Source organism: Gnatocerus cornutus, chromosome 5 (assembly GCF_029298725.1).
Source record: "Gnatocerus cornutus isolate USDA-ARS CGAHR chromosome 5, icGnaCorn1.1, whole genome shotgun sequence".
NCBI lineage: Eukaryota > Metazoa > Arthropoda > Insecta > Coleoptera > Tenebrionidae > Gnatocerus > Gnatocerus cornutus.
This window is the reverse complement of record NC_142237.1, coordinates 17,352,791-17,380,172: the sequence shown is the minus strand read 5'-3', so window position 1 is coordinate 17,380,172 and position 27,382 is coordinate 17,352,791. Positions and strand designations below refer to the sequence as shown.

At 35.3% G+C, this 27,382-nt stretch overlaps 1 protein-coding gene across 2 annotated transcripts in view; it reads left to right on the top strand.

Moving 5' to 3' along the window:
- LOC148175234 (uncharacterized) overlaps positions 1 to 27,382 on the top strand; it is a 129,489-nt gene that overhangs the window by 62,076 nt on the left and 40,031 nt on the right. For both annotated transcript variants that reach the window (XM_088036731.1, XM_088036730.1), the window contains one exon: positions 10,252 to 10,290. In XM_088036731.1, coding sequence (XP_087892857.1) covers positions 10,285 to 10,290 — 6 coding nt within the window. In that variant the 5' untranslated portion in view covers positions 10,252 to 10,284. The remainder of the gene's footprint in view (positions 1 to 10,251; positions 10,291 to 27,382) is intronic.

Genomic DNA, 27,382 nt, shown 5'->3' with positions numbered 1-27,382 from the left:
TTTGGATGTACTTCAAGAAACCGACCGTGTAGGTCGATATCCGATACTCCCATATGATGACCTTATTGGTAACAACAGGCGCCAAGGGTGGAACAAAATAATTGGGGTGTGACGTCCCTTATTGATTTTTTCCGAAAGAAAGCGGCCGCCTTTGAAACCATTTGCAAAAACGATGAAAATCATTAACATGAACTCCCAGCGTCCAGTATCAAGTTGATAATTCAGTTCACTTTATTAGCGATGCAGAGTGTGCATCAAGTAACGTTATTAATAGGATTTGCAACAATAATCGGGTTTTGGGTTAATCACGCTACCAAATAGACGAGTAATTAGTAATTCCAGTTAATTGTCACAACCATGGCTTTAATTACGTACTCGTTAAAAATATTACAGTGCAGACATGTTTCGGATGCAGAACTTTGAATGTGGAACAAGCTTTGAATCTGCCTACAGCGAAAGCTCTATCAACTAGATGAGTAATTCTCGGAAATTTAATTAAGTATGTATCTGCAAAATATGTTACAGAGAGTTTTACAAATGTTCCACACTGCAAGAGCTCTCAGTATGAATTGCTCGCTAGACGGAAAACATCTGCCAAGGATGCGTTTGTATGGGTACTTAATCATAATTATTATTATTAGATTTGAATGGTAATAAATAATCTGCGTGTAAGTATCTGTTTGATTTATTTCGCAACCTTTGATTCTTGAAATTCTTGGACTCCAATTAGTTTTCTCCCAAATTTACGACGCGTCTCTGTTATCAAAATTGTCTTGCGAGTTTGCGGGCGATAAATCCGTCGTTGAAGAATTTACGAAAAATGCATTTTAGATGAGTTTCGCATGGCCATAAAATACCAAATTTCCTGCATCATCCGCAAGGATATTAGCATGTCTGGTACACCGTCTCCATAACGCGAAAGTATTTCGCAAAGCTTACCACTTATCACCGTGTTCGTGAGTATGTAGCTGAAGAATTTCCGGTGTTTGCTTTGCATAAATTAAGATTGCGGCGGCGTCAGAATGCATCTAAGTACGTGTCCGTCGTGTCTAGATTAAGTTCGAAGTTAATACTGCTGGTGGCGAAGACGAGTCGTGAAAGACAGAATTTTGCGAACGTTAAAGTACAATACATAGCCGTGCTGAAACTTCGACCTAAAACCACATTAAGTTCCCTTGGCCCGTCATTTGCAATGGTCTGTATTTGTTGCTGTTTGCGAGTCCGTTCATTACTATTTGATTACTTTAACGGTTTCCTCTTGTAGCGAGTCTGTTAAACTGTCATTGCTAACTTAGACAAAGGAGAGTAATTGTGCAACAACCAGAGCGAACTTGCACATAAAATACCCGGATTCGTCTAAATAATTACCGGGTGGCGGTCACGGGGATTGCGGACTCGAAGTTTAGGGAAAATTTCTGCAACTGAAATTTAGAGCCACATGAAGGTATTATTCGTGGATTTTTTTCCGATGTAATCTTTAATCTATGCCACTGAAGATTTTCCAGACAATCCTCGTGGTATTTAGCAGATTTAAAGTAAATTATTCTACCCCAGCTCTGCAGTAACTTCTGAAAGTTCTAAAACAATGATTTTGATTGCTTCTGAATTCTCAGGAGACGTGTAAAAAGCTGGAAGCTATTCTCGTCATGAAACAAAAACGACAACTTCCTCTATGTAAAGTTGTGTAAGGGTTGCCATTACAATTAGTCAGCTCGCTGCCGGAAGATGTTGGGAGACATTTTTGAATGATTAGGGTACTTTCTTATTGAAATTTGGAATAATTAAACAGGCCCGTGACCGTAAATTTCACCCAAGCCTTTTATATTGATTCCGGTCTTCGTACGTCCCTAATAAAATTCAAACTTTATGAACTTTATTATAAATTTTTAAAATTTTCTCCTGCCAAACTTTAAATTACTGGCGGACTTTATAAAATATGGCTGCACCCCGCGGAGAAATGCATTAAAACTGTGAAGGTGTATATCGCCCGATTATCCAGAGCGCACGGGGTTTCCTATTTAAATGTAAAGTTTAAATGAAGATCTATGTCTTGGTCGAGTCTTCACTACTTTCCGGCATTAATCATATTTAAAGCGGCACTCTAGACACTTTTAAATGGATATTTATTCGCGCCGGGACAAATTCAATTTTTATTAGTTTCCAGATGAAATCTCAACAGTTAATGTCTAGAGCCATCAATTGCTAAAATCACCGCCACATATCGAAGTGAAACATAAGTTAGTGAGATGGATCCTCAACAGATCCTGTCATCAATCACCGGAACTTGCAGAAAGCAAAAAGTTTAATCTCAGAGCCGTACCAGAAAAAAATGATATCGTCATACTTGTCGGGAAAAAATTACCCCAATTTATCCGGCGTCTTAACGCCAAATCGAAACTTCCCATAAAATTACTTCAAATTTATTTTACGATAACGAACACTTATTTAAATTTCGCGATCTTCCCTTGTGCAACGTTTACCCGGTCATAATTTGCAGACTAAGGCCATATTTATTAGCTATTGTTCTTGGATAATATTTATTGTGTATTCTGCAGTTCCGCTATTTAAACATCACACTGTGTTTAATGGCAGCAGCGTTCCAGTTCGCATTTTCTCGTTCACGTAGCTTTCGATAACTCGAAAAGTTTCCTATACCAATCGAAATTTCATTTAATATCTCGTGAATGGATGAAAGAAAAGAATAAGTCGTTATGAATGAGTCCATTACGAAAAGGCGTAATACAAAAGAAAGATAAACTAATAAATCCCTCAGACATTTTTCATTTGCTTTAAATTATGTCGTGCCAAATAATAGGAAAAGACAAGAATAAACAGTTCGCGCTGCACTTTTAACGACCATCGGAACAAGTGCATTTTTGAGCACAATTTTGATCTCAGTTTTCGACACGAATGCAAATTTTATGTGCATTTTCAGCTTTGGGCAGAGAAAAATGGGCACACTTTGTTGTGGATATTTTATACAAACTATAATTTCGTTTACTCTTGCGCCACAAAGGGAATATAAATAGCACTCTATGTTTTTGCATATTACAGAAAACTAGCACTTTTATGTTATTCTATTTTTGTGCCATAAACTAGACCATTCCGCCCAGCAAGATAGAAAACCATATAATGTACGTGTTGTGTGTACTTCACATGATTCATTTTCATAATTATTTTTCATAGTACGACGTGTTTTATGGGAAGTCATTATTCTTTCAAGTCGATGGAACGTTACTCCTTTAATTTTCGACGCCTCGTCAAAAGGAAACGAATTAGTTTGTTAACTTTATGTTTTATTTTTGATGAATCTGAGGATAAAAAGTGATTATTAAGTTAGCTCATTTTACTAGCAAACAGTTGATGACTTTCAAGCTCGGGTGTCTATAAACTTGACGCTAGTAAAGAAGGAGTTTATTAAGATTTGTGATACTAAGAAGAGGCGGCTATTTATAACAATGATAATAAAGTTGCAAGTATTTATAACTCTGAGAAAATCAAGAATCATTGTGTGACCCTTCGACTAATTTAAGAAAAAAAGTCACGAAGAATACATTGTGACATAATGTTTTTCCTGACCTAGTTTGCTTTATCTTATATCTATGTATGATTGTGTAATCTAATTTAAGTTGTATGTACTCTCCAGTGACCGCTGTCAATAAACCTGACTCTTTCTAAATGCAAATTCACTTCTGCATATTTCACCGAAATGCAAATTTGCTGAATGTGATTTTTATCATTTTTATTCTTTAAAGCGTTGCAACATTTGTTTTATGGTTCTCCTCCCAGTATCTCTTTAATTTATCAAATCTAGATAATGAAAGCCTCCGAACGAGCCCAGCTTGATCTGATTTGCCGATGCAGAAAATGAAAACCAAAAACTGGTTTTTAATCCGAGTAATGTAGTTGCACTCGAAAATCGATGGTTAAAAAAAAGTTGGATTTATTTGGTCGTTCCAGATTCTAGAAAAGCACGAAATTTATATTTGGCATCTGAATGTGTCCAACCCTGATTAGGCCTAATGGAAACCCCATCGCAGCACCGTCTCCCACTTATCTCTTTGTTTATGCATGAGCTAACGCCGTATGTATAAGCATCGCAATTAGAACACAGCACAGCCCAAGTTTCGCAACAGTGCTTGCCTTGTTACCCCGTTTCAAACAACAGTCCAGTCCTAATTTAGCTCGGTATACCGAGTATACCCCTTACGACTCATCCCACTAAACAATGTAACGTCGTGAAGACACACACCGCTTTAATTATATGTGACTTTCCATAATCGAGTTAGTCGAACTTTCAGGTGCTGTCGATAATTTAACTTGTTGTATAATTCACTTTTGGGATAGTTTCGTCTTGAGATGGGAGCGAGTTGACATTCTTTCGGTTATAATTAACGAACGTGGTAAAAGGCTCTGCCTACGCCTAGATGTGCTCTGTAATGTGTAGCCGCTAAATTGCATTGTACTCCGGAATTAATGATGTAATCTGTTTTGCTCGATGCAATTTATTTCCGACATCCAACTATGACATTTCGGTCTACCTTGGCATTTCCGTGATGGAAACGTCTATTTCAGAAACAATAACATCGTTATCAACGTTGATAATAATGTTACTTCATTGGAACTTAAATATAGGGATTGTGCACTTTTACAACAGAAAATCGATGCTCTTGTTGTAGCTCGATTGAACTTTCAACTTCGTAGATTGTCTGAAAGCTCCAGGCCAAGTAATTGAAATTGTAGATCACCAATAATACCCTCGAACAAAATACGGAATTATGAAATGAAATATCGATTAGGGCCGTCAATCTTACTTACAAATATGCAGCAAACTATTGCAAGAGGTTTTTATGGGATTCTTTGCCTTCTGTGAGCCACTCAAATTGTTTTCATATTTGTTCCATTTTTCAAAATTCCACTCAATTCTTTAGAACTTTCGGCAACAGATTTTCATTTTCAGTTCTTTAAATTCTTCAATTATTCGCTAATACTTAAAGTTTATTGTCAATTATTTGAGCTTTTTAAATTCTTCGAGTTTGTTAGATTTTTTAGATCTTGTAAAAATTAGACATGCAAAAATGGTGGATGCGCTTTCTCGTAAATTAAAATTTTTATTTCTGCTTCTATTTTTTGTTTAAACAACACAACCTGTTGAGCTGTTATTGTATTGTTTCAATTCTTTAACACGCTTAGATGAAATTCCTTGAGGTGTTGTCGAGGAGCGGCTTAAAAAATCGCGATCAATTTATTTATATTGCACCTATCAACAAAGCTAATTGTCTAGCTCAAGAACTCTTGTACCTAGTTTATTATTGACTCCGCTTAAAAAGTAATTTTCTTTCAACACCACATAAGTTACCTACACTAAATCGCTAATGAGATTATGTCTACACGAAAAGTGCATTAGTGCAGCCACGTTTCTAGTAAATCTCGTGTAAAAGTGCGTATAATGAAAGCGGAAAGTTCTCCCTTCAGGTAATGTGTTGTAAATGACATTTCCCAGTTCGTATTAATACGGAAGACAGCAACGATTAATTATTCCTATTAAAGCTTAAATATCCTTGGTATATTAGATAGCTGCTGCCAACGTTTGGGTTGAAGCTGTTCTCTAGATTCTCAAAGCAGTTTCCATAAATTATTATGACGTTCAATGAAAATATAGAGTGAGTGTGAAATATGTACAGTTTTGATTTGAGTAGAGATAAAAATATTTCAATGAGCACAAAAAACAACTTTCACTCCAATGAAAATTCTTTGTGGTGATTTCTTTTGTGTGACAAAAGTTACTGGTAAGATAACAAAAGACTTGAGGAGAAGTGGTGTCTTTCATTATCGCACAAAGTAATTATTAATGCATGTAGAAACTTCCAAAATATTCTTAGCAACCTCCGAAATTGTTGCTAACGATCTTCCCACCCATAGTCTTCTTTATTCGTCGAAATTGAAATGGCCGTTTTTGTTATGACATCCTCATTTTATAACCCCCGCTATGGCTATGTAAGTAGATTTTATTATCTTTCACGGCGACTTTCCTAAATTAAAATCTCTTTCGGATTACAGCTTTCCAGATTTCAGCTACTACTCGCATACTGTGTGAGCTTCAATTTACTTTTATGGTATAAGAGCTTTCCTTCCCAGGAAAATTAGCAGGACTAACGTGACGTTGTGTGCAACTCGGTCGATTTGGCCAGACTGTGTCACATTGTGTGCACTTTCTACAAATTAGAACACGGATGTATGCAGATTTCCGCTTTTGCTTAGAAAGGATCATCTCTCAAACCCAGGTCTTGAAATTGCTCGCTCGTTTCACCAAAACAATTTCTTCGGCGAATGACAATAGAGTGACGGAAAATTGATGCGGACCTCTCGTCTTTGTAGCCAACTTCAAAGCTTTTGCACAAAGTCGATAAATTTTTCGTATAAATTAACGGCGACTCGGAGATTGAGTCTGAAATAACATAAGGTTGCGGTTACGCCGAGGGTCTTAGTACACTCAATTGCATATATATATTTGCCGACATATGCAAAGTGAGCTGATATGGAATTTTAAGATGCAATTTGCTGCGAAATACACTCGTGTTCAACGGGAACGGCACAATAAAATCGCAGTTAAAAGGCTCATTTTCGTTTGTTTCCAAAGTAATCGGGCTCTACAAGCTTGATAAAATTTTTGATTATTTCTTTCGGGGTGCATAGTTGCGACGGAGTTTTAACACCAGTTGCAATAACAGTAAAATTAAAGCGAGACTTAAATTTATGAGATGTTCTAATAAAAAAATGAGAGTTCTTTCTTTTCAAATATGAGGCACTTACATACAAAGAGCGGAAGATGGAAGAATGTAAAGAATAAGATCCAAAAAATGTAAAATAAAGAGACTGATAGATATACAAAAGTTAACGTATATGCTTTTTTCATAAAATCCTCCCTTTATATTTAGCTATATTACATTCGATGAAACCTGTTCCATTTATGACCCCAGAATTTATGCCCCAATATTAAGACCTCTTGCTGTTCCTTCAGATAAAAGCACCCCAACTTCATTACAAAATTGTAATATTTTTTAAGGGAGTTATGTTAAAAATCGTAAAAATTGTATTAACTTTAATTTACGACATCAGCAAGCCAAAGTGAGATAAGCTACTTTTTTAAGGCGGCGATTTACCCAGAGCATTCTAGGTTTGCTGTGTCGTTTCTCTGCTGTAATCTTATAGTGTTACACACACATCCATCCCTTCCACGATATTCAAGGACAGAGTGATGCTTTCGGACACATCGGCAGTACACTAACCATTTCAGACTCGGCAAACGAAGCGTTTTTAGCATAGCATTTTATTAGTTGGACTACAGCTCAGAAAGAGTAGACATTGGAGACAGCGATATAGAAAAAATAATAATATAAAAATAAAAACAAAAAATATAAAAGCAACAACAAACCAATTATTTAATAAAACAAAAAACAAACAAACATAAAATTAACCAAAATTATTAAAACCAAGGCATTCCTTTGTCGCAATGCGAATTTACAAGCTCGGGTACCAAATTTGTTCAAGTAATGTTCCAAATTACAGTGAAACCTGTATAAAAAGGAATTGCAATCCGATGTTTACATTTAAGCAGTTTTCCTTTTTATACAATTTTTTTTGAAAGCATTGACATGTCTTCCGCAAAAAATTTCCAGCCAACAATTTGAAGCTTTCAAATTTTGATGTTCAAAACGTTCGGCGATACATTTGGTTTGCGATTATAAAAGTAGACCTGATACATATAACTAGTTTAATTACTTCTTCGTTCTTGGTAACACAAATTTTCCGAAATAATTTTTCGTTAAACTAATTTTTATTTTTTTTTTCATATTTAAATTGAGTTATTAATTGTTAAACACTTTCTTTATCACATTCTTGAACTCGGTGTAACTCTATTTATTCTTTTAAAGTGAACATGTTTTTCGTCCATCCATTCATTGCCCTGAATTCTCAATATGTAAATTTTTATTTGGAAGTAAAATTCTTGTTAGCTATATAATAAAAAAAAATATAACCTAAAACCTCAGCTGAAGTCCAATACAAGGTAAACAATATAAACAAGACAGTCGGCGTGTGACTTGTTTTCTAAACAATTCCCAAATTGTTTCTAAGAAAATTTAAAAGAGTACCTAAACAAAAAATTTCCCTTTTAAATATGCAATAGTCCGTTTTTTGGCTTCCGTGTTTGCGTAAATTTTGCTGTTTTTTTAAAGGTTTTAGGTCTTTAAAATAGTCAATTTTGTAAAAATCCAAACAGTTTTTACAATAAATATTTAAAATTATAAAATAAGTTATAGTAAATACAGACTTAACATAGAAACCGATCTAAGAGCCAAAAATTTGAAATATTAGATAATGTAATAAAATAATTCTAAATAATATTGCTCATATTTGATAAAAAAACTTTAAATCCCTTAATAAATTAAAATTGCAAGGCAAGAAATATGTAACGAAGACCCGAAAGAAGGTAAAAGAAGAAAAACTAAGTGGAATGTGCGATGTATTTGTCAAGTGCTGTATGCCTTCGTTCTAAAGAATCCAATCTGTAAATAAAAATTTGCTTCTTATCTAACTGGACTGTGAATGAACCGAACAACAAACAGAAAAACTTGATGTTGTCTAAATTCATAGTAAATCATAAATAAAGCCAAGACACAAATCGTTTTTGTTGTTCCTGACACTTTGGCCAATGGTCAACCTTCAACAAAGACATTTTTACATCAAGTAATCTCTTCAAATTTTGACACAACGTGAAAGTTATCCTGTCACATCTATTTTAATTTATTATAATTGATAAAAGTGTTATAGGTGTACTGTAAATGTGCGCTAGCATTGGCACAATTGAATATGAACAACCAATAAAAATGCAAGCAAAATAACAATCTTCAGCAGATTTTACCATTTTTTAAACTCGCCAACAAAGAGTTTTATAAATAAACTTTTAAAAAATTAGTTATTATTTTTACGATTTTTTAATAAAATTTAATAAAATTATTGATTAATTTGTATTGGTGAATATCTCATTATTTATAATTAATATCATGGCGCTTAGAACGATTTTTGAATTTCAACGTCAATAATTTTTTTCTCATTTGTCAAAAAGACAATATTTAAGAGCTCTCAATATCAAACTGCAAGTTTATTAACAAAGCTTAATAATATAGTTTTTGCAGTCAGGTTAATGTGACAATGTCTAGTTTAAATAATTTCTCAAAATATGTGACTTGCTGAGCCCGTTATTTAGGTATGTCAACTCTTTAAATTTGAATGGACATCGAGTCGATCTCGAGACCAAATGGGCAAAGAAAAGAAAGTTAGTCGTTTATTATCGTACAATTTCTCACTTCTCGGACACATGTTTTTTTTTCCCCACCATCATGGTCACAGAGGGTTGGTTTCAACCTAAGATGTACGCAATTTATCCACAATGTGGGCGATGCAGGCTTCATGTAAATTAGATCCTACATGATTATAAAAGAATTAACAGTGGAACGAACATGATATTCTTTTTGTTAAAGAATGGTTCTGTGTCAGGACGAAGAGCTTTTTACAAAAGGAATGTTATTTCCTGAGATATTTAGTTCTAAACTTGGCCAAATTTAACCATTTTCAACATTTTTTTTTCATACTATCTTAACTGCAGTTTCCCAAAATTTGAACTGATTTTTTTCACAGACAACGGAGTAATATCGAATTTTGTGAGGTGTGAAAACATACATTTTTCTGGAGGTAAATCGCCGCCTTAAGCGTATTTTTAGTGAAAACAGTTCTGGTGCAGTCAGATGACGGATGTACAAGATATTATGTAAAAATCCCCATGTTACCAAAGTTTCCTTATCACTTTCGAATCTAACAAAAGCTAATTTATATGTCGGTCTAATTTAAATATTCAGAACTAGGCATAGCGTAGCTTCTGTCCCGCATGTTATTTAAATGTAGCGTAATACAATCTCAATCAGCATCAAGTGTCGTGCATAATCCAGGCAAACTAAACTTGGCATGGCATTTGGACATTATGTAAATGCGTCGGCCCTCGACAGATGGCGTCACAAAAACTCGTATGGTCGTCTATTAAATACATATCTGGAAGTTCCGAATAATGGTCCGTTTGGTCGTAGCATGTAATTTCCAAGTTTCCACACAAAAGGCGTGAGGTCTGGTCCAGGTTGAAACCGTCTTTTGTAGCACCATATAATTCAGAGTTTAAATGAAATTTCTCTTTTCCAGATCCTGGGATGATACAGCTTTGAGCACGCCATCATGAATGTGAGTATACAATTATTTCATTTTTTCTCGTTTTGGTGAAGTGCTTTAGGCATTCGACGCTGCCTTCCCTTATTTGTTAAATTTTGAATGAATACCTCTCGCTTTCCCGGCGTTTTTTAATTATCAGATCTCATGTCACAAAGAAGTTAAAAGGGGGTTCGTGTCTGTCTGCACTCTGGAGCGTCTCAGACAGATGGGGATTGACTGAGGGGACCATATGTATTGTGCGAGCACAAGATAGCGTTTTTAAAAGGGTTCGCGCAAACACGAGTTAACTTTTAAAAAGCTTTTAATTCATGTAGAGCTTAATATTCTGTTTGATTACCTTGTCAACGCACGCAGTATACCAGTTTTGACACAAGCTAATTCGTTTAGCTGTGGCTGCTATAAATTATTTTTTCTCTGCTTCCCCTCTATAATATATTTTACTCATACATCGGAGCTTCAGACAGCTTTAACTGCACTCATCTCAAACTAGAAGTACAGTTTCTCTAAAAATCCAGTGAGTCAAATATGACCAAGTAATTATTTCCTCAATAATGTAACAAAGTGTATCAGGTACATGTTCTTTCATCTAACAGTTAGTTGAGCAAAGAGAAATTTTTATTTGTTTTTCAGCGTTGTTTCAGTAAAAACGCTTTGTAACTTTTGCCCCGTTGCATTTATAAATCTTAGAAATGTCTAGAATTTAATGAAAATATCTCTGTTGAAATATGACAGGTATTTTCTCTTGAAACTAAAGAAATACATTTGTTTCAACTATTTATATCAACAAAAAGTGCTCAAGAAATGATAAATATGATGAACGAGATCCTGTCAAAGCTACTCGTACTAACGTCAACATACATAAATTAAGCTCCGGATGGGATAAAAGACAACGCTAAAAAGCGCCTTATAAAAAATTAACGTTTCCGAACAATGCTCCTATCGGCTAGAATTGTAACGACTTAGTATATGGGCAACAATTTTTTATGAGTTTCTATCAAACGGAGCTCATGGAAATGCAGGCAAAGCTCGAGCTTTCAGTGGAAGTTTCGCACATATTTATTTAAGTCGAGGATTCGTAAAAGCTTATGAATTAGTACGGGGATCAGAGCTTACAATTATTTATACACGTCAAGATGAACAGAATTTATAATAGAAAAACGAAAATTTTGTGCTTAGTTTTTCAGACAAATTTCACGCGTCGCATCTGATTAAAGGCGTCCTAGATGCGTAAGCTCTCACCAGATGTATAAAACATTGTCACTTCCTACCCTTTCGGTGAAGGGTGTCGCCCCAACATATTCCGCACATGCATATTTCATGCCCCCGTTCCTATTAACTGTGAATTATGGCTAGGCCACAATTATTCAATTACGACAGTGCCCTACCTTGTTGGGATGGCACATGTGTGCCACCACCAGGTACACAAATATATGGTCCATGCCTCCCCGGTATTCGCGGTGGCTGATTAACACCCCATTTCGCAGACTTGATGACTTCATTAAGGGCTCACGGAAAAATTAAACAGTTTGCGGAAACAAGGATGAATAAGTAATTAGTGGTGAGCGAAAGAATGCGAATTGCGGAACCATCACGAACACATGCCGACCCAGTCTTCTTAACTTGCAGATATAAATAACTTATATTGAGGAAATGCTCTGGTTCTTATATGTGTGGTATGATGTATGACCGACTGTACCGCCTCCGCTTCTGACGTGGCGTCTAAAGATTGGCCTATCCATCTTCCGGAATTTTTCGCAGTTTCATTACAAGTTTTGCATCTCGAAGATTACCGGCTTCACCGTTGCTCTTACAACATGCTGGAACACGTCCATTTGTTTTTAAGGAATTCCGGAGTGACGTCTTTAAGAAACCAAGATTACAAACAAAGCGGAAAAGCTTCTGTATATTAAAAATTGCTTCAGGATGTCAAACGTCAAGACGGAATTTCCTTAAACATCAAACGCTCAAATATGTTTTGCAATTAGCGCAAATGCAGTTTTAATGGGTTAGCCTTTGCGGTTCTCTAGATCAGTCGTATGTCTAGCAAAGCACTTCTAATTTGAAAGCATGGCTGAATTTTTGTTTACTGAAGAGGCGTTGTGGTCATTATTAATACTTAGACAAAAACGGGGTCAAACCTCTTCAACGGCGTCTAAACTCCTCAACATTACATTCGTTTTGTAATGGCATTGTGTTTTAATCCGTCGCTTTTAATTTAGATAACCCATTTGATAAAAGCGGTGGTTGCGTAAAGCCTTTAGAGATTAATTATTAACACCGCTGTAAAAGAGCACCACCCAGTGAATGACGCGGCGCTAAATTCGTTATTTTTCTTAAAACTGCAGCACGTGATAGAAACTGGATACATTATATCAATATTAAAAAGTGTTCGGTATTCCAAACGCAGTGGTCTCTGGAGACAGGGGCGAAGCAAGCCTGGGGCCCTTCTTGAAATATTGATTATTCCCTCCCTGTCTATTACGTGCTTGCAAGACGTCGCCGTTTTCGCGCCCCCAAGACTTGAATATAACACGTCCATTCCGAGAGTGGACATTTTCATATGAACTAATCACATTTCCGGGTGAAAATTTCGACGGGTTTAATGGACCATCTGTTAATTTTTCCCCGGAAGGATGAAATATTGGGAAAAAATCACTTAATTGAGGAGTTTGTTAAAGTTCAGATTTTTAAAAGTAATCTCATATATTTGAAGTTTTGGAAGCCGGCTGAAAGAGTGCTCGTGTCTTTTCGTGCTGACTAGACCATGATCTTCCGGTTCCGCTTCATTTAAACGTCATACAATTGGCTAGGGATAGAAGTTGGAAATTTTTCTATGGAAATACGCGCTGCGAGCGAGGGCATGATTTATCGGTATTATAGGCATTTAAATTGCCTTCAGAAAAGTCAGAAAAGTGTTCCTTGGGAACATCGTCCATTTGGCTGGAGAATAATAAAGTATCAACCAAAGTCTGATTGAAATGAATATAGCAAAAACACCTCCTTGAGAGTTCCTCTTTATTCAGGATAATCTACATTTTCGTCAGAAATAGATTAAACAAAGTACCTTTGACGCTTCACCCATTTCCGTTGGTTTTTCTGGTTGCATCCGCTTCGAATGCATTTAAAAGTGCTTTTATTCTTTCAGCGGCACTTTTCCATTCGTGTTTTATGTCCGGGTAGTATTGACTCGCATGTGCCTTTTGTGCTAAGCAGTTAGGAATTCTATAATATGGTAGAAACCATTTAAGGCGGCGATTTACCTCCAGAAAAATGTATGTTTTCAGGCCTCACAAAATTCGATATTACTCCGTTGTCTGTGAAAAAAATCAGTTCAAATTTTGTGAAACTGCAGTTAAGATAGTAATTAATGTCGGGACGTTGAGTTTTTTTGAAAAAAAGTAATGACAGTATGATAAAAAAAATGTTGAAAATCGTTAAATTTGGCCAAGTTTAGAACTAAATATCTCAGGAAATAACATTCTTTTTGTAAAAAGCTCTTCGTCCCGACACAGAACCATTCTTTGACAAGAAGAATATCATGTTCGTTCCACTGTTAATTCTTTTATAATCATGTAGGATCAAATTTACATGAAGCCTGCATCGCCCAAATTGTGGATAAATTGCGTACATCTTAGGTTGAAACCAACCCTCTGTGACCATGATGGTGAGGGAAAAAATAACATGTGTCCGAGAAGTGAGCTGAACGAAATTGTACGATAATAAACGACTAACTTTCTTTTCTTTGCCCATTTCGTCTCGAAATCGACTCGATGTCCATTCAAATTTAAAGACTTGACATACCTAAATAACGGGCTCAGCGGCAAGTCACATATTTTGAGAAATTATTTAAACTACGAGTAGACATTGTCACATTAACCTGACTGCAAAAACTATATTATTAAGCTTTGTTAATAAACTTGCAATTTGATATTGAGAGTTCTTAAATATTGTCGTCTTGACAAATGAGAAAAAAATTATTGACGTTGAAATTCAAAAACTGTTCTAAGCGCCATGATATTAATTAAAAATAATGAGATATTCACCAATACAAATTAGTCAATGATTTTATTAAATTTTATTAAAAAAACGTAAAAATAATAACTAATTTTTTAAAAGTTTATTTATAAAACTCTTTGTTGGCAGGTTTAATAAATGGTAAAATCTGCTGAAGATTGTTATTTTGCTTGCATTTTTATTGGTTGTTTATATTCAATTGTGCTAATGCTAGCGCACATTTACAATACACCTATAACACTTTTAACAATTAGAATAAATTAAAACAGATGTGATAGGATAACTTTCACGTTGTGTTAAAATTTGAAGAGATTACTTACTAAAAATGTCTTTGTTGAAGGTTGACCATTGGCCATAGTGTCAGGAACAACAAAAATGATTTGTGTCTTGGCTTTATTTATGATTTACTACGAATTTAGACAACATCAAGTTTTTCTGTTTGTTGTTCGGTTCATTCACAGTCCAGTTAGATAAGAAGCAAATTTTTATTTACAGATTGGATTCTTTAGAACGAAGGCATACAGCTCTTGACAAATACATCGCACATTCCACTTAGTTTTTCTTCTTTTACCTTCTTTCCGGTATTCGTAACATATTTCTTGCCTTGCAATTTTAATTTATTAAAGGATTGAAAGTTTTTTTTATCAAATATGGACGATATTATTTAGAATTAATTTATTACATTATCTAATTTTTCAAATTTTTGGCTCTTAGATCGGTCTCTATGTTAAGTCTGTATTTACTATAACTTAATTTTAGAATTTTAAATATTTATTCTAAAACTGTTTGGATTTTTACAAAATTGACTATTTTAAAGACCTGAAACCTTTAAAAAAACAGCAGAATTTACGCAAACACGGAAGCCAAAAAACGGACTATTGCATATTTAAAAGTGAAATTTTTTGTTTACTCTTTTAAATTTTCTTAGAAACAATTGGGAATTGTTTAGAAAACAAGTTACACGCCGACTGTCTTGTTTATATTGTTTACCTCGTATTGTACTTCAGCTGAGGTTTTAGGTTATATAAACATCGTAAACATCGGATTGCAATTCCTTTTTATACAGGTTTCACTGTAGTTTGCATCAAATTTGAACAAATTTGGTACCCGAGCTTGTGAATTCGCGTTGCGACAAAGGAATGCCTTGGTTTTAATAATTTCGGCTAATTTTATGTTTGTTTGTTTTTTGTTTTATTAAATAATTGGTTTGTTGTTGCTTTTATATTTTTTGTTTTTATTTTTATATTATGCATTATGTTTTATCATTATTTTTGCTATATCGCTGTCTTCAATGTCTACTCTTTCTGAGCTGTAGTTCAACTAATAAAATGCTATGCTAAAAACGCTTCGTTTGCCGAGTCTGAAATGGTTAGTGTACTGCCGGTGTGTCCGAAAGCATCACCCTGTCCTTGAATTTCGTCGAAGGGATGGATGTGTGTGTAACACTATAAGATTACAGCAGAGAAACGACACAGCAAACCTAGAATGCTCTGGGTAAATCGCCGCCTTAAAGCGTTCGGCATCTGAACAAAAAAACTTTATTCGTGATTGTGAGGAAATGAAGCTGTCAAGCCAAGAATTCAAATTTCATACTAAGTCACCCCTGAACTATAAAGTTTCCGTTCAACGGAATTGTTTATTTATTAACGCAATAAAAGTTCGTGGCTTGAAGGCGCATCACCCCTGGTATTGATTTCACCCCCGTCATAGAAAAATTAATCTGACGCTAACCATAAAGGAAATCCTCTTGTCAAGGGGAAGGAGAAAATTTCATATTCGCCTTCACCCACCAAGGAAATTATAGTAGTTTATAGCATGCACGTTGGAACTGTCAAAGCATTTTATAAACTGACTTGGATGCATATTTCAATAGAAACGGTGCCACTAAACGTACGAATTGTTGTAAAGTTCGGATGCTATAACTCCTTTTATTGTCGATTCGCTTTCCAAACTGTTTATTTCCTTTTAAATTATTGGATGGACGACGATCTCAATGGTTTTCTCGTGTATTTGTTATGCGATTGTCGTGCAATGTTATTGCTCCAGGATTCAAACTACTATTGACATTGTTCTGGTATTGACATTTTCACCATACAACAAACTCGCTGTTCAATAATCTTAATAACAACAATTTCCTCTTCGCCAACTTTAATGGAGCACGGGAAACAAGCAACTTATCTGAAACTCATAAATCTCATACATGAGCAAAAAAATCTATAAATTCTTTCACGGTTCAGCGATTCAGAAAGAAAACGTCAAGTACTTAATTTTAAATATAAATCTATTGTTCAAGCAGAAATTCTTTTAGATTATAAAATCGCAAGAGAAGCAGCAACAGTTGCAATTTTTTACGTACCTCACTGAAGAGAAAAGATTTATTTTCAAGTTCAAAATTACAAATTCGAATGTTTGAATTTAGCAACATATTGATCTCTATAGAAATATGGACTATAAAATGTAGTTTCGAGCTAAAATCGTAGTTTCTAATAGATTTCATTATACTGGCATTAGAGCTTCCACAAGTTTTCGAACAACTTTGTGTGATAACTTTCATTAATTAATTTGCTAGAAAATAGCTGCGGCTTTTGTACGGTTTCAACAACAAAATTTAATGATGTTATGTAAGCCAAAGCCGCCGGTACAACGATTAAGATTCTTTGAGAAAATTTCCACTTTACCTAAATAAGTGCTCATTTTTCAAACCCTCATCACAAGTGTCATTATATAAAACTTCTGTTGCACCAAGCATTTGTGATTTATTACAACTCAAACTAGAACTCAGTTTCAATCAATCTGACTCACAAAAAGTTTATCGAAATGAAATCTTCCGTTTTATCGGCTACAAAGGGAGTCTATTTTATACATGAGTCGAGTTAATACACATATTGCATGACTGGCTTGTTATCAGTGCTTTTTTGCATAAAGTTGTGGCGTTGATTACAGGAGCTTAATTAAAAGTAAAAAACACGCGAAACTTGACAACTACCTTGTTTTATCACTTAGGAGCAGTTTGTAGGGTTGAAGTTAGTATTAGTCACTATGTAAATTCAGCGAGAAAAAATGTTTTGATCAGTTTAGTGTTGTTGCCCACTAAAATACCGTGATGATGTAATTTAACTGGCAACACCCTCTCCCCGTGTGCAATATTCTTTTTTATTGCTGTTCCCTCCATTCCATGACTGTGTTGATGCTTCTTTGACGTTCGTATAAATGGTACTTTTATATAATTCCTCCTTTCTGCCTTTTTCTGAGAAAAGTTATCTGCCATTAGAAGAACAAATAAAAATATTGCGTTTGGGGAGTCCGCAAAATTAAGTTTCCACGAATGGATCTTCTTAATTCAGCATGCGAGTAACCACTAAAGTGAAAAATGCACTCCACTGAAACAATATTTACCCGTCTTTTTATGAGAGAAATAAAAAATGCACCCCTATCAGACTCGTTGCATTATTCTCTCCCTCTGGAGTGATTTCGTTGGCAGAAGCCAAGTCTGTGGACGGAGATGCGACCATCGCATGCTAATCCCAGTTGCACTTCTTAGGATTTATTATTTACGTCTTAATACGACCTTCGTGCTGACTATACTTGGGATGTAATAATAATTCTGAGCTTTCTTCATAACTTGCATCAAATAATGAGGTGTCTACTATTATGGAGAAACTTAACAAGGTATAATTGCGATTTATACATTTAATTAAAGGCTCTTTCTCCGCAGCTGAAAAATGGTAATTCTTAATCTGATCACTCCTAGTTGAGGGGAGAAATCATGGTGACCTATCATTGTCACCACCTGCGTCCAATTGACACTAATAAATAGTCGTCTAATATCGAAAACTCCCCTATTCCATTAGGGTTTTTGGGTGCCTCACTTCTTCGTCTATTTTTCTCCCCGTAATGATGCCTCGTGTAATTAATTTACCGTGCATGTCACTCCATTTGCCGAAGAATAGACTAATGGTAGAACAAGAACTCCATTCTCATAACACCTTGGGAGCGACGTCAATTCAATAAAGGGCCCTGCCTTAAAATCCATTTTCTTAAAATTAACCCGTGACCTCGAAGCTTTGTTCTATTTATATTTGCTCATCAAACATTTTCATGTCGTAAGTCGGTTGCCGTTTCATTTTCATTGGACAGACTTGGTCAGCGGCCAAATTGTTATTGACTGACCAAATGTGGCCACCACGGAACATCGAAACTTCTTAAATTCAGCGTAACCAAAGTAATGTTTACTCCGTAATGGACGAAAATGATATCTTAAAATTGAAATGGGGAAGTTTCTCATATTTTGTTGCTTCCACTTCCTATTTTCGACGGGCGTTTTATGGATAGTCAACATTATTATACAGAAACCCTCTTCTTTTCGTTTAGTTTTTACGATTTCGGAACGAGGTTACAGATGGTTGTACTCTAGTGTCACTTCCAAGGATAATCAGTTAAAAAATTGGCTTTGGGGTTTCAAGTGGTCTGGAAATTTCGCCGAAATTATTAAGGAACCAATTTGAGAGCTGTGGGGTGCATAAAATGCTTGAGGAGAAAACATTTACCGAAGGGAAAAAGTTTATTTTCTACATATCATGATGGAAAGTTTTCAACAAGGTTCATAAAGTTGTCGATGGGGAATGGAACTTTCTTAAATTACAACGAGATATTCATTTTTATTGTTATCTTAATATGAAGTTTTTCTCCACGTGATAATTTACAACTCCCTGTACGTCGGTATAAACACAACTTCCGAGTCGTGTTTGTGTAGTATAATATCTGCTACAATAACTAATTTGTATTTATTTCTGTAGCTCGAATTTCAACTCTGTCCAAATAAAATTCGACCACACAAAATCTTGTATTAGCTGTCCATTCCATTGCTTCACGATATTTAATATCAAACCCACTAGTTACAAAAGCCCAGATTTATAGGCACCAATCCAAATCTTCTTGTAGAGGACGTGAGTTAAAAATACACAATGCTCTTTGATTTATGGATTTATTACTTGTCTACGAAGCCAGTTTCCATAACGAGAAAATTCCCTGCGTGGCCTTGTCTTGGTGTGTCTTCATCCGCTTATTTTTACATAATTATTTAGGTGTAGCCTGATGACTGTTGTTTTTGCATGACACACCTGCAATTGTATGCTTTTTATGTCACACGAACTTGCATTTTACAAGGTAACTTCGAGTAGGTCGGGATTTTTCGAAATTAGCTTTTAATTGTTTCACACGTGACCTTTCTGCATGTCAAGATGTACTTTTCATCACTTCAGAGTTGTTCTTGTAAAGTTGCTTTGTTATTCAACATGTGGTAGTCATTAAATTAAGTCCTTTGTCGTCAGAATCAAATTATGCTTGTTGGTTCGTTCGCGCATAAATAAAACACTGAAATAATAAATGGATTATTACATAATTCTCATTGTTACAAATTTTGATAAAGCTGTCAAATTCGATGATCCTGTTTTGGTACAACAAAAGTCCATCTACAGTTTATTGCTGAATATTTAAAATGCCGAACTTCGATGGACGCTAACACAGCAAACTAGGTTTTTCATAATTTTGAACAACTGTACAAATTTCCAAATTGGATTTTCTGACAAAGGGTGCTAGCTTACCCCCAAGCCCCAATTAAAAAAAATTAACAACATTACACATTAAGGGAGTTCTATGGGTTCATTGTGCGTCAATTTCAATGTCTCTTTGCATTAAGGGGAATGAAGGAAATCGAAATAATAGTAGAGATGTAAAAGGCCGATGTGAGTCACATGGAAGCGAACATCGGAATTGTTGAAATTCTCCAATTTCACCCTCATTTTGTCTAGCGCTACACGAAATGGCAGTAATTAAATAGGTATTTTATGTGTAATGGGTCTAACTGAATACAATGGGCCATAATAATGGCTGCGGGGAGTTCTCTTCACACTGAGACGTCATAGTTAGGCGAATGCGGGGCTGTTGCAGCTGCCTCATGTCAAAATTTAACATTATTAGTCGAAAGGTGCAGAAGAATATGGAATTTTACGCACGAAATTGGGATAAAGCTTGAAATCAAGCCTGGCTACCCTGGAATTCTGTTTCAATATGAGGAAAATGAAAAAATCTTGAATTAATGTAGATTCCACTTTATGTATTTAGCGAGATAAATTTGTGATTAGTTTCCTAAACGGGTTTATGAATTTTTGACATGTGAGATACCGGCAATACCTGCTTTCATTAGTAATAACAAAGAGAACGGATCTATTATTTACCGTGGCTATCAGCAGGGAAAGTTGAATCGATAACCACTAAAACTGATTATGTATGTGTGGAGCTGTTGAAGTTACAATAATGGTGAAACTCTAAACAAAGTGACGTAAAGACCAATTCGTTAACAAGAAAATTTCAATATAAAAAGGTGTCAGAGCTTAAGAATCAAAATGTAGCCATTATGCCGTAATGAGCCTACAGCTCTGAAAGGAATAATTACAAATCATCTCCGGTGAAGACGTGCTTTAAAATAAATAACTTTTTTAAATTAATGGAAATTTTCTTTTAACAAACATTCTCCGAACACCGTAATCTCCTTTGATCCGCAAATAAAGAAAATTGAATTTTTCAGGGACTGAAAAAGCTTAAAGAGAAAAAATCTCAAACACACTAACGTGGTTGTTATTAATTTGTATTTGCGTACCAACATGGGATTATTGCAATACGAAATAAATTCAGATTCTCGGTTAAATTATTTTAGGTTCTTGCTTCTTGTTTTATTTCAATTCTACAGTAAAAGAATATTAAAAAATGTTTACCTTAAATGGCGTGCGATTGTGTATTAAAATTTTCGCACACGCCTGGCAATTTCCATAATGCCTACCATCACAAACGAATGTTTTTTCTCAGTATCAAAATAATCTTTGACCTTAGGCTAATGTAATTTGGCTTCTATTCGGGAGGAATTTAATCACACCTGCGCCGACAATGATGAGTAATATACCAGCTTGGGTTGCAGTTATAAAAAGGGGAATATAACCAGTTTTTTAATAAATGTTGACTTTGATGAACAATTTTGGGGTCTCCACTCTGGTATTTGGTCTGTCGCTGTGGGCGATAATGCGGAGAAAAAAATAAGGAATCGATAAAAAAATTACCTCCGGTAATACTGAAATAATTTAGTTATTTATTTACGTTCGTTTTTTCATTTTCTTTCGTGCCCTGAGAAAAATACACAGCATTTGATGGTGAAGTGAGTATTTTTAGAAAATCAATTTGCAAACAAGTAGGTGGGTCTCAGATCCTTTATGTTTCTCGCTTATTTAATGGAGATAATTACTCCGACAATAAACAAGTAGCAAATGGAAAATTAGTATTTAATCCATTAAGCTAGTTTCGTTACCTTTAAATGCACTAAACTTTTCGCTAAAGCTTCCATTGAACAGAACTTTTCAGGGAACTTTCGAGTGTGCTTTAGTCATTTCAGTAAATGCAACTATATCCAAACAACTGTTTGAAGCTTACGGCTATAAGTTGTTAACATCCATGAATTTACTAAGGCAATAAAAAAGAAACGGGGAGTCCCGCTTTTCGTTTCATGTGTAAATCCACCCCAACTTCCGTGGGAAAAATGCGTTTTTGTAATCCTGTGTTGCGGGTTGTGCATTATTAATGCGACTATTTCGCAGTTGCACGAATTCCCAAACAACCCTACAGCGTGGCCCATACACACAATCGAGTCTTAATCTAAATCGTTATTGGTCATATCACTCTTCGATCTCAATGTTATATACCCAAAACTTCGGCAATAGGAGAAAACGTATAATTAAGCCATTTAATGGACCGAACTCCATTAATCCCATCTTTGGAACACTAATCCTAGTGCATTAACATTAACAAAATTACATTTAAAACGAGCAAGGCATGTAATAGATGATCGATCCAATCAGAGTACGTTTTAGAGTTCAAGGCACCTGATTTCACACCTACTTGGTTTATTTAATGATAGTTTGAGGACAATGGCGATGTAAAGGGCAGTAAAACGACCTAATTTACTCTCTGTGGGCAGCGGAAAGAGAACAAATTAAGTTTTGAATAATTGCCACTTACTTGCAGGTCTCGTCTATAATGTGAAAATTACCGGAGAACAGAACCGGGTATTGATTAAGTTGTTTGATGTTTGTAATCGTTTTAAAATTGTCGGGGTCTAAACGGAATATTACCAGCTTTAATTAAATTTTTCTGGTGCTAAACGCTTGCCAAAGTGAAAACACAGAGAGGTTCCTCCAAGCGCTACAGGATTACTATAAGCAAATATGCAAATTTAGTAAAACTTCCAACCAACTTGTATTTGTATGTATGATTACGTTGGTATTTCATGCTGGGTTTACAACCAACTTATCTCTGTCAAATGTCTTTTAGTTAACGCTATTTACTAACTCCGGGAACGTAGGCCTACAATGGACGCCTTTTGTGATATTTGACAACTTAACCTTTCTCCAAACGTTATCTCTCTTGTCTCATGGTGTTTGAAGAATTTTGCTAACAGAATTACATGGTGTCTAATTCCCTAGGGTAAACACACTTCGCCGCGGAGATGGAGTTAATATACACGAGGAAATTTTTATGCAGAAAATTCTCTAAATCCTGCTTCTCCAGTGCAATTTTTCCCAGAATATGTAAACCGATGAAATCGATACAAACTTTCAGCGCTGTCTTTTTACCCATTTATTGATTCAGCAATAATTAAAGATGAGAACATTTTGTGGGATTACTGCGGATAAAATCCACTTTTGAAAGGCTTTTTCTGTTGTGTAGCCACCAATTTAAAAGTATTTTCCGGACTTTGGTAAATATAAACTTTGAAATTGCTCTGTTAACGAAACCTCTCGTTGGAAAAAACTCGTTAATTTGTCAGATGATTTGAAATTATAACCTGGTGAATTTTTGTGGTCTTTGAATACGTTCCCACCACCGCATCGGTTATTAGGTCTTTTATTCATGCACCCCATGAAAGTCTTCGGTTCTCGTTGTGGCTAAATTATGTCCAAGTCGTTAAATCGGGCCAGAGTTTGTATTTTTTACCTAAGCAGGTGAATGTTACAACTTAATTTCGTTGGAAATCAGTCGAGTGTCTAACAATGGTCCATAAATTTTACTTCTCCAGACTTTAGTGTCTTTCTGTGTAAGGTGTTCACGCGGTGATGGCGGTAAAAAAATCTCCTCTTGTCTGCATCCTTAAATCTTCTATCAATCATTCCCATGAATGGAGACTTGTTTGAAATTAGGACGTGACAAATCACTTTTTTGTTCGTCCAAAAATGTTGGCGGGATTGATGGATATTGATACTCGGCCAATTTTGACAGTGATATGATTTTGTTGCAGGGCGAGCTTTTTGTTTTTGTGAAACGTAACCATTATAAATAACGAAATTACGTTTTATTGTGTAAATAACAGCGTTTGACAGGCTATTGTGCTCCACTTGTTATCGCGAATATAATTCATTAGTTTTTGTATTATTCATTTACGTCGGATTCTAGAAGAGTTATTTAATTTTCATTTTGTTGCATTTTATCGCGCTCTGGCTTTGTGCCAACGGTTTATCAATGCCACATCGAAAATGCCTTTTCAAAGAGGAGATTCATTAATTTCTGCTAAAAACCTCCAGGAAAGTCGCTAAAATCTCCCACAGGATAGCTAATAAAGTAATTCGGGAATGCGAATTTGTGTGCTGCGGTATAACAGGAATAAAAGTTAATTCGCGTAATATCGTTCTAGAGAATGTGTTTACGCGTCTTTGCTAATTAAATATTTTTATGATTCTCTAGCTTCCGACAATAACAGTTCCACGACAAAGTCACCTCGCCACAGACGGAATGTAATTAAAATCGCACTGTTGCCAACAAACTAGTGAAAAAACGGCGGTTTTATCAAATTCAAAGAGCAAACAACGCAAATTTATTAAATTTCCTTTGCTGCATGCCCTTACAACTTTGCGGATCAGACTACATTACTCCCAATTTCAAAAACGGAAAACTTCTTTCGATTTTTTTTTCGCCTTCCACGCCATAACCCGAAACAAATGGATTCTGTGAACGTCTTTAAAATGGTTCTTAAACAGGTAATAATCTGATGGAGCGAGGTTCCGACAATGATGAGTGAGATTTGGTTAGTCGACCGTAACAATAAAATACTCTTGGCCGGACTCAAATAATTTGTCTTTTCGTCCCCGACTTTGCGACGGTTTTAAAAGAGAAATATTATGTTTTAATAACAAAGAAATGTGGGTTTTTGAAGTTCTTTGTGATTTTTTACAAGAGAGTTATTAATGAATTATTCAGAAGATCTGGTGGGATTTAATTTAAATTTTAATTGCCAGGAGAATGCTTTCAGTATCTTGAAAATTGGATTAAAAATATAGTCGAACTATAGTGATAATTCTCTGATAATACGGAATGTGGTTTACTTGAACCGCATATTTTTTATTAATTATTAAGATTTACGGGATCCCGGAGAAGCTGGGAGATTACCATACATATTTTTTACGGTTATGGTGGTAAACTTATGTTCTACTTGGCCCTCATATGATGAACGGCGAAATTATTCACAGAGCCACTATCGTCAGATTTATTAAATGCCATTATTCCGCGGAACAATATTGAAAGTATAATAAGTGAATTTGCGACGATATTGGAGAAAAAACAGTGATTGGACCTTTCGAGGCGAAACTCGTTTATGAATTTTTTTGCGCTTCGTCCATGTAAACTCACTGTAACGGACACAGGAAAATTAACAAGTTTTGCAATTACACATTTGCATTTGAATCAAAATAATCGAGTTTGGCCAAAAGCAATTACAAAAATTATGCAATTATTCTAATTTCGTCATGCAGCAGACCGACTGTTTGTTTTAAAATTAGAACTAGGCTTTGTTTAATTTGTAAACGGCAAAACTGATTAACATGTTATCCATAAACATTCCAGAGTAAACACAAGCGGTTATGGTTATGAGGAGATTCATACAAAGTACACCACAACTCGATTAGCGGAAGGTCCAGGGATTTCTACAACAGGTAGATTTGCCTGCATTTTTTAGTAGAGATAAGGGCTTTATCACGATTCGATTTATTTAGCGTTTGTGTCGTCGTATGTGAGTGGTTCACATTGTTTCAGAAACATGATGAATTGTTATAGGATGAGTAAACGTCAATGTTTGGAGATTGATTAATAGCCGCCATAATTCACCAGCGATAGATGTAGTCCTATTTTTATCCTCGCTTGATACAATGTCTATTATACTTTTTTCAACGTTAAGTTTCCAATTTCAAAGAACTTTGGGAAAAACTAAAGCGATTTAACTTTTTCCAATTCGGCAGGCTCGACGAAAAAATATTTCAGTTGATGGTCGAGTTCTATGCACAATTTTTCTTTTGATTTGTTGTACTGATTATTATCTTTTCCCACTCTCCTCTACGCGCCGCCTTCACGGAAATAAACATGTTCTAGGCCTCTTTCAATTTTTCACTGCCATAACGACTGACATTGGCGAAGTAAATACTTCTAAAATTGGCTATTGTCCTCTCAATAGCGAAATGGTGGTCACCTTAAGCCCCGTTGCTCGTATTGTCGATGTAAATGATAGATGAAGCGTCTACTATGTAAAAGCAATCCCAAAAGCATTACTCGCACGTCTTGCTTTACAATTTGATTGTTTGGGGCCCTCCTTCCTTTGTGGTCTAAAACGGACGTCTCGAGCTTTCAGTCCAGGGACACCTGCCCACTTCGATCGCAAAAAAGGTTCTAAACCACTCATGTATAACGGAGAGTTTAATGACGTATTTTCCAATATTCATCGCGAATGATTTACATTAAACGGTAGGAGTTGGCAGAGCTTTAATAATAGATACACATCGACCGTAATGATGATAATTTCGATTTAATGTTCAGTACCTTACTTTATTGATGATTATTCTTTTAATAATACCATCAAATTCAACGAATTTACTTCACATTTCCTGTTCCAGTTTATTAATAAATGATGGAGTCGACTTTAACCAATGCGTAGTTATAATGAAGGCAATCGTTGTACAAAATTCATATCTGACACAATTGTTTACCGCCCTTAATTTTTCCAAGCATCTTTACTAGAATTGCAGCTATGATGGACGTAATTTTATCGTCACGCCACGTACCCCAACTTAATCATTGATTAATTAATTTCCTGCTAATTAAGAGAATGACTTTTAAGACTTAATTTCGTAATATAAATGTCACGTCACCTAACAACTGGAGAACGGAAATGTTACATGTTCTGGATTAGTTTTTTTTCGATCTACAGGGGTGATTTTAGAAGGGGAAATGTCCACATCGAAAGTACCACCTGCTTACCTGAACCTAGTTTCAAGGTCTTTTAAATAATATGGGCTGGTCTGCGGCTTGTCCCAACTATAACTCATTGAAATTAGTTTCTGATTATGTACCTCCAGCAGCAATAAAATACTGACTATTTTAATTCCAATCGCAATCAAAGGAACGTGTAATTAATTAATGACTCCCAGGAAGAGAATTTGAAGAAAATCTTCATAAATTATTCCGCTTCCTGAACGAGCCGAGCCAGCTTGCTATTTAGATCCAATTATTGGGTAGTTTGAGTATTTAATCAATCAGAGTCATGTATTAATTACGAGATGGGCTGTTTTATAATTGAAAATCATAATTAAAGGAAAAAAGTCGATGTTTGGGCGGAGAAAATTGCATACATTATAGTTGAGTTAGAACAGTGTGTGCAATTAAACTTGTAATATCGATAAATTTTAATGGAGGTTTTACTGCGGTTGAGTGGAATGGAATAAAAATGAGGATAAATTGCCATTTTTGTGTTGTAACGTGTGTGGTAATGAAGTTCTGGTAAGTAACCGGAAAACGTTTATTACAAGCACGTAGGAAAATAATGTTATAATTAGGAATTTTACGGGGCTTCTAAATTCACACAAAGTTTGCAAAAGATCGCGCCGTACTTTGTGATGTTCTAATTTACAAACTGATAAACATTGAAGAATTTTTTAATCCGGAATACGTAAGATTCTTATCAGAAAACGCTTGAGAAAAGCAATCGCAAAATCCGTATTTTTCAATC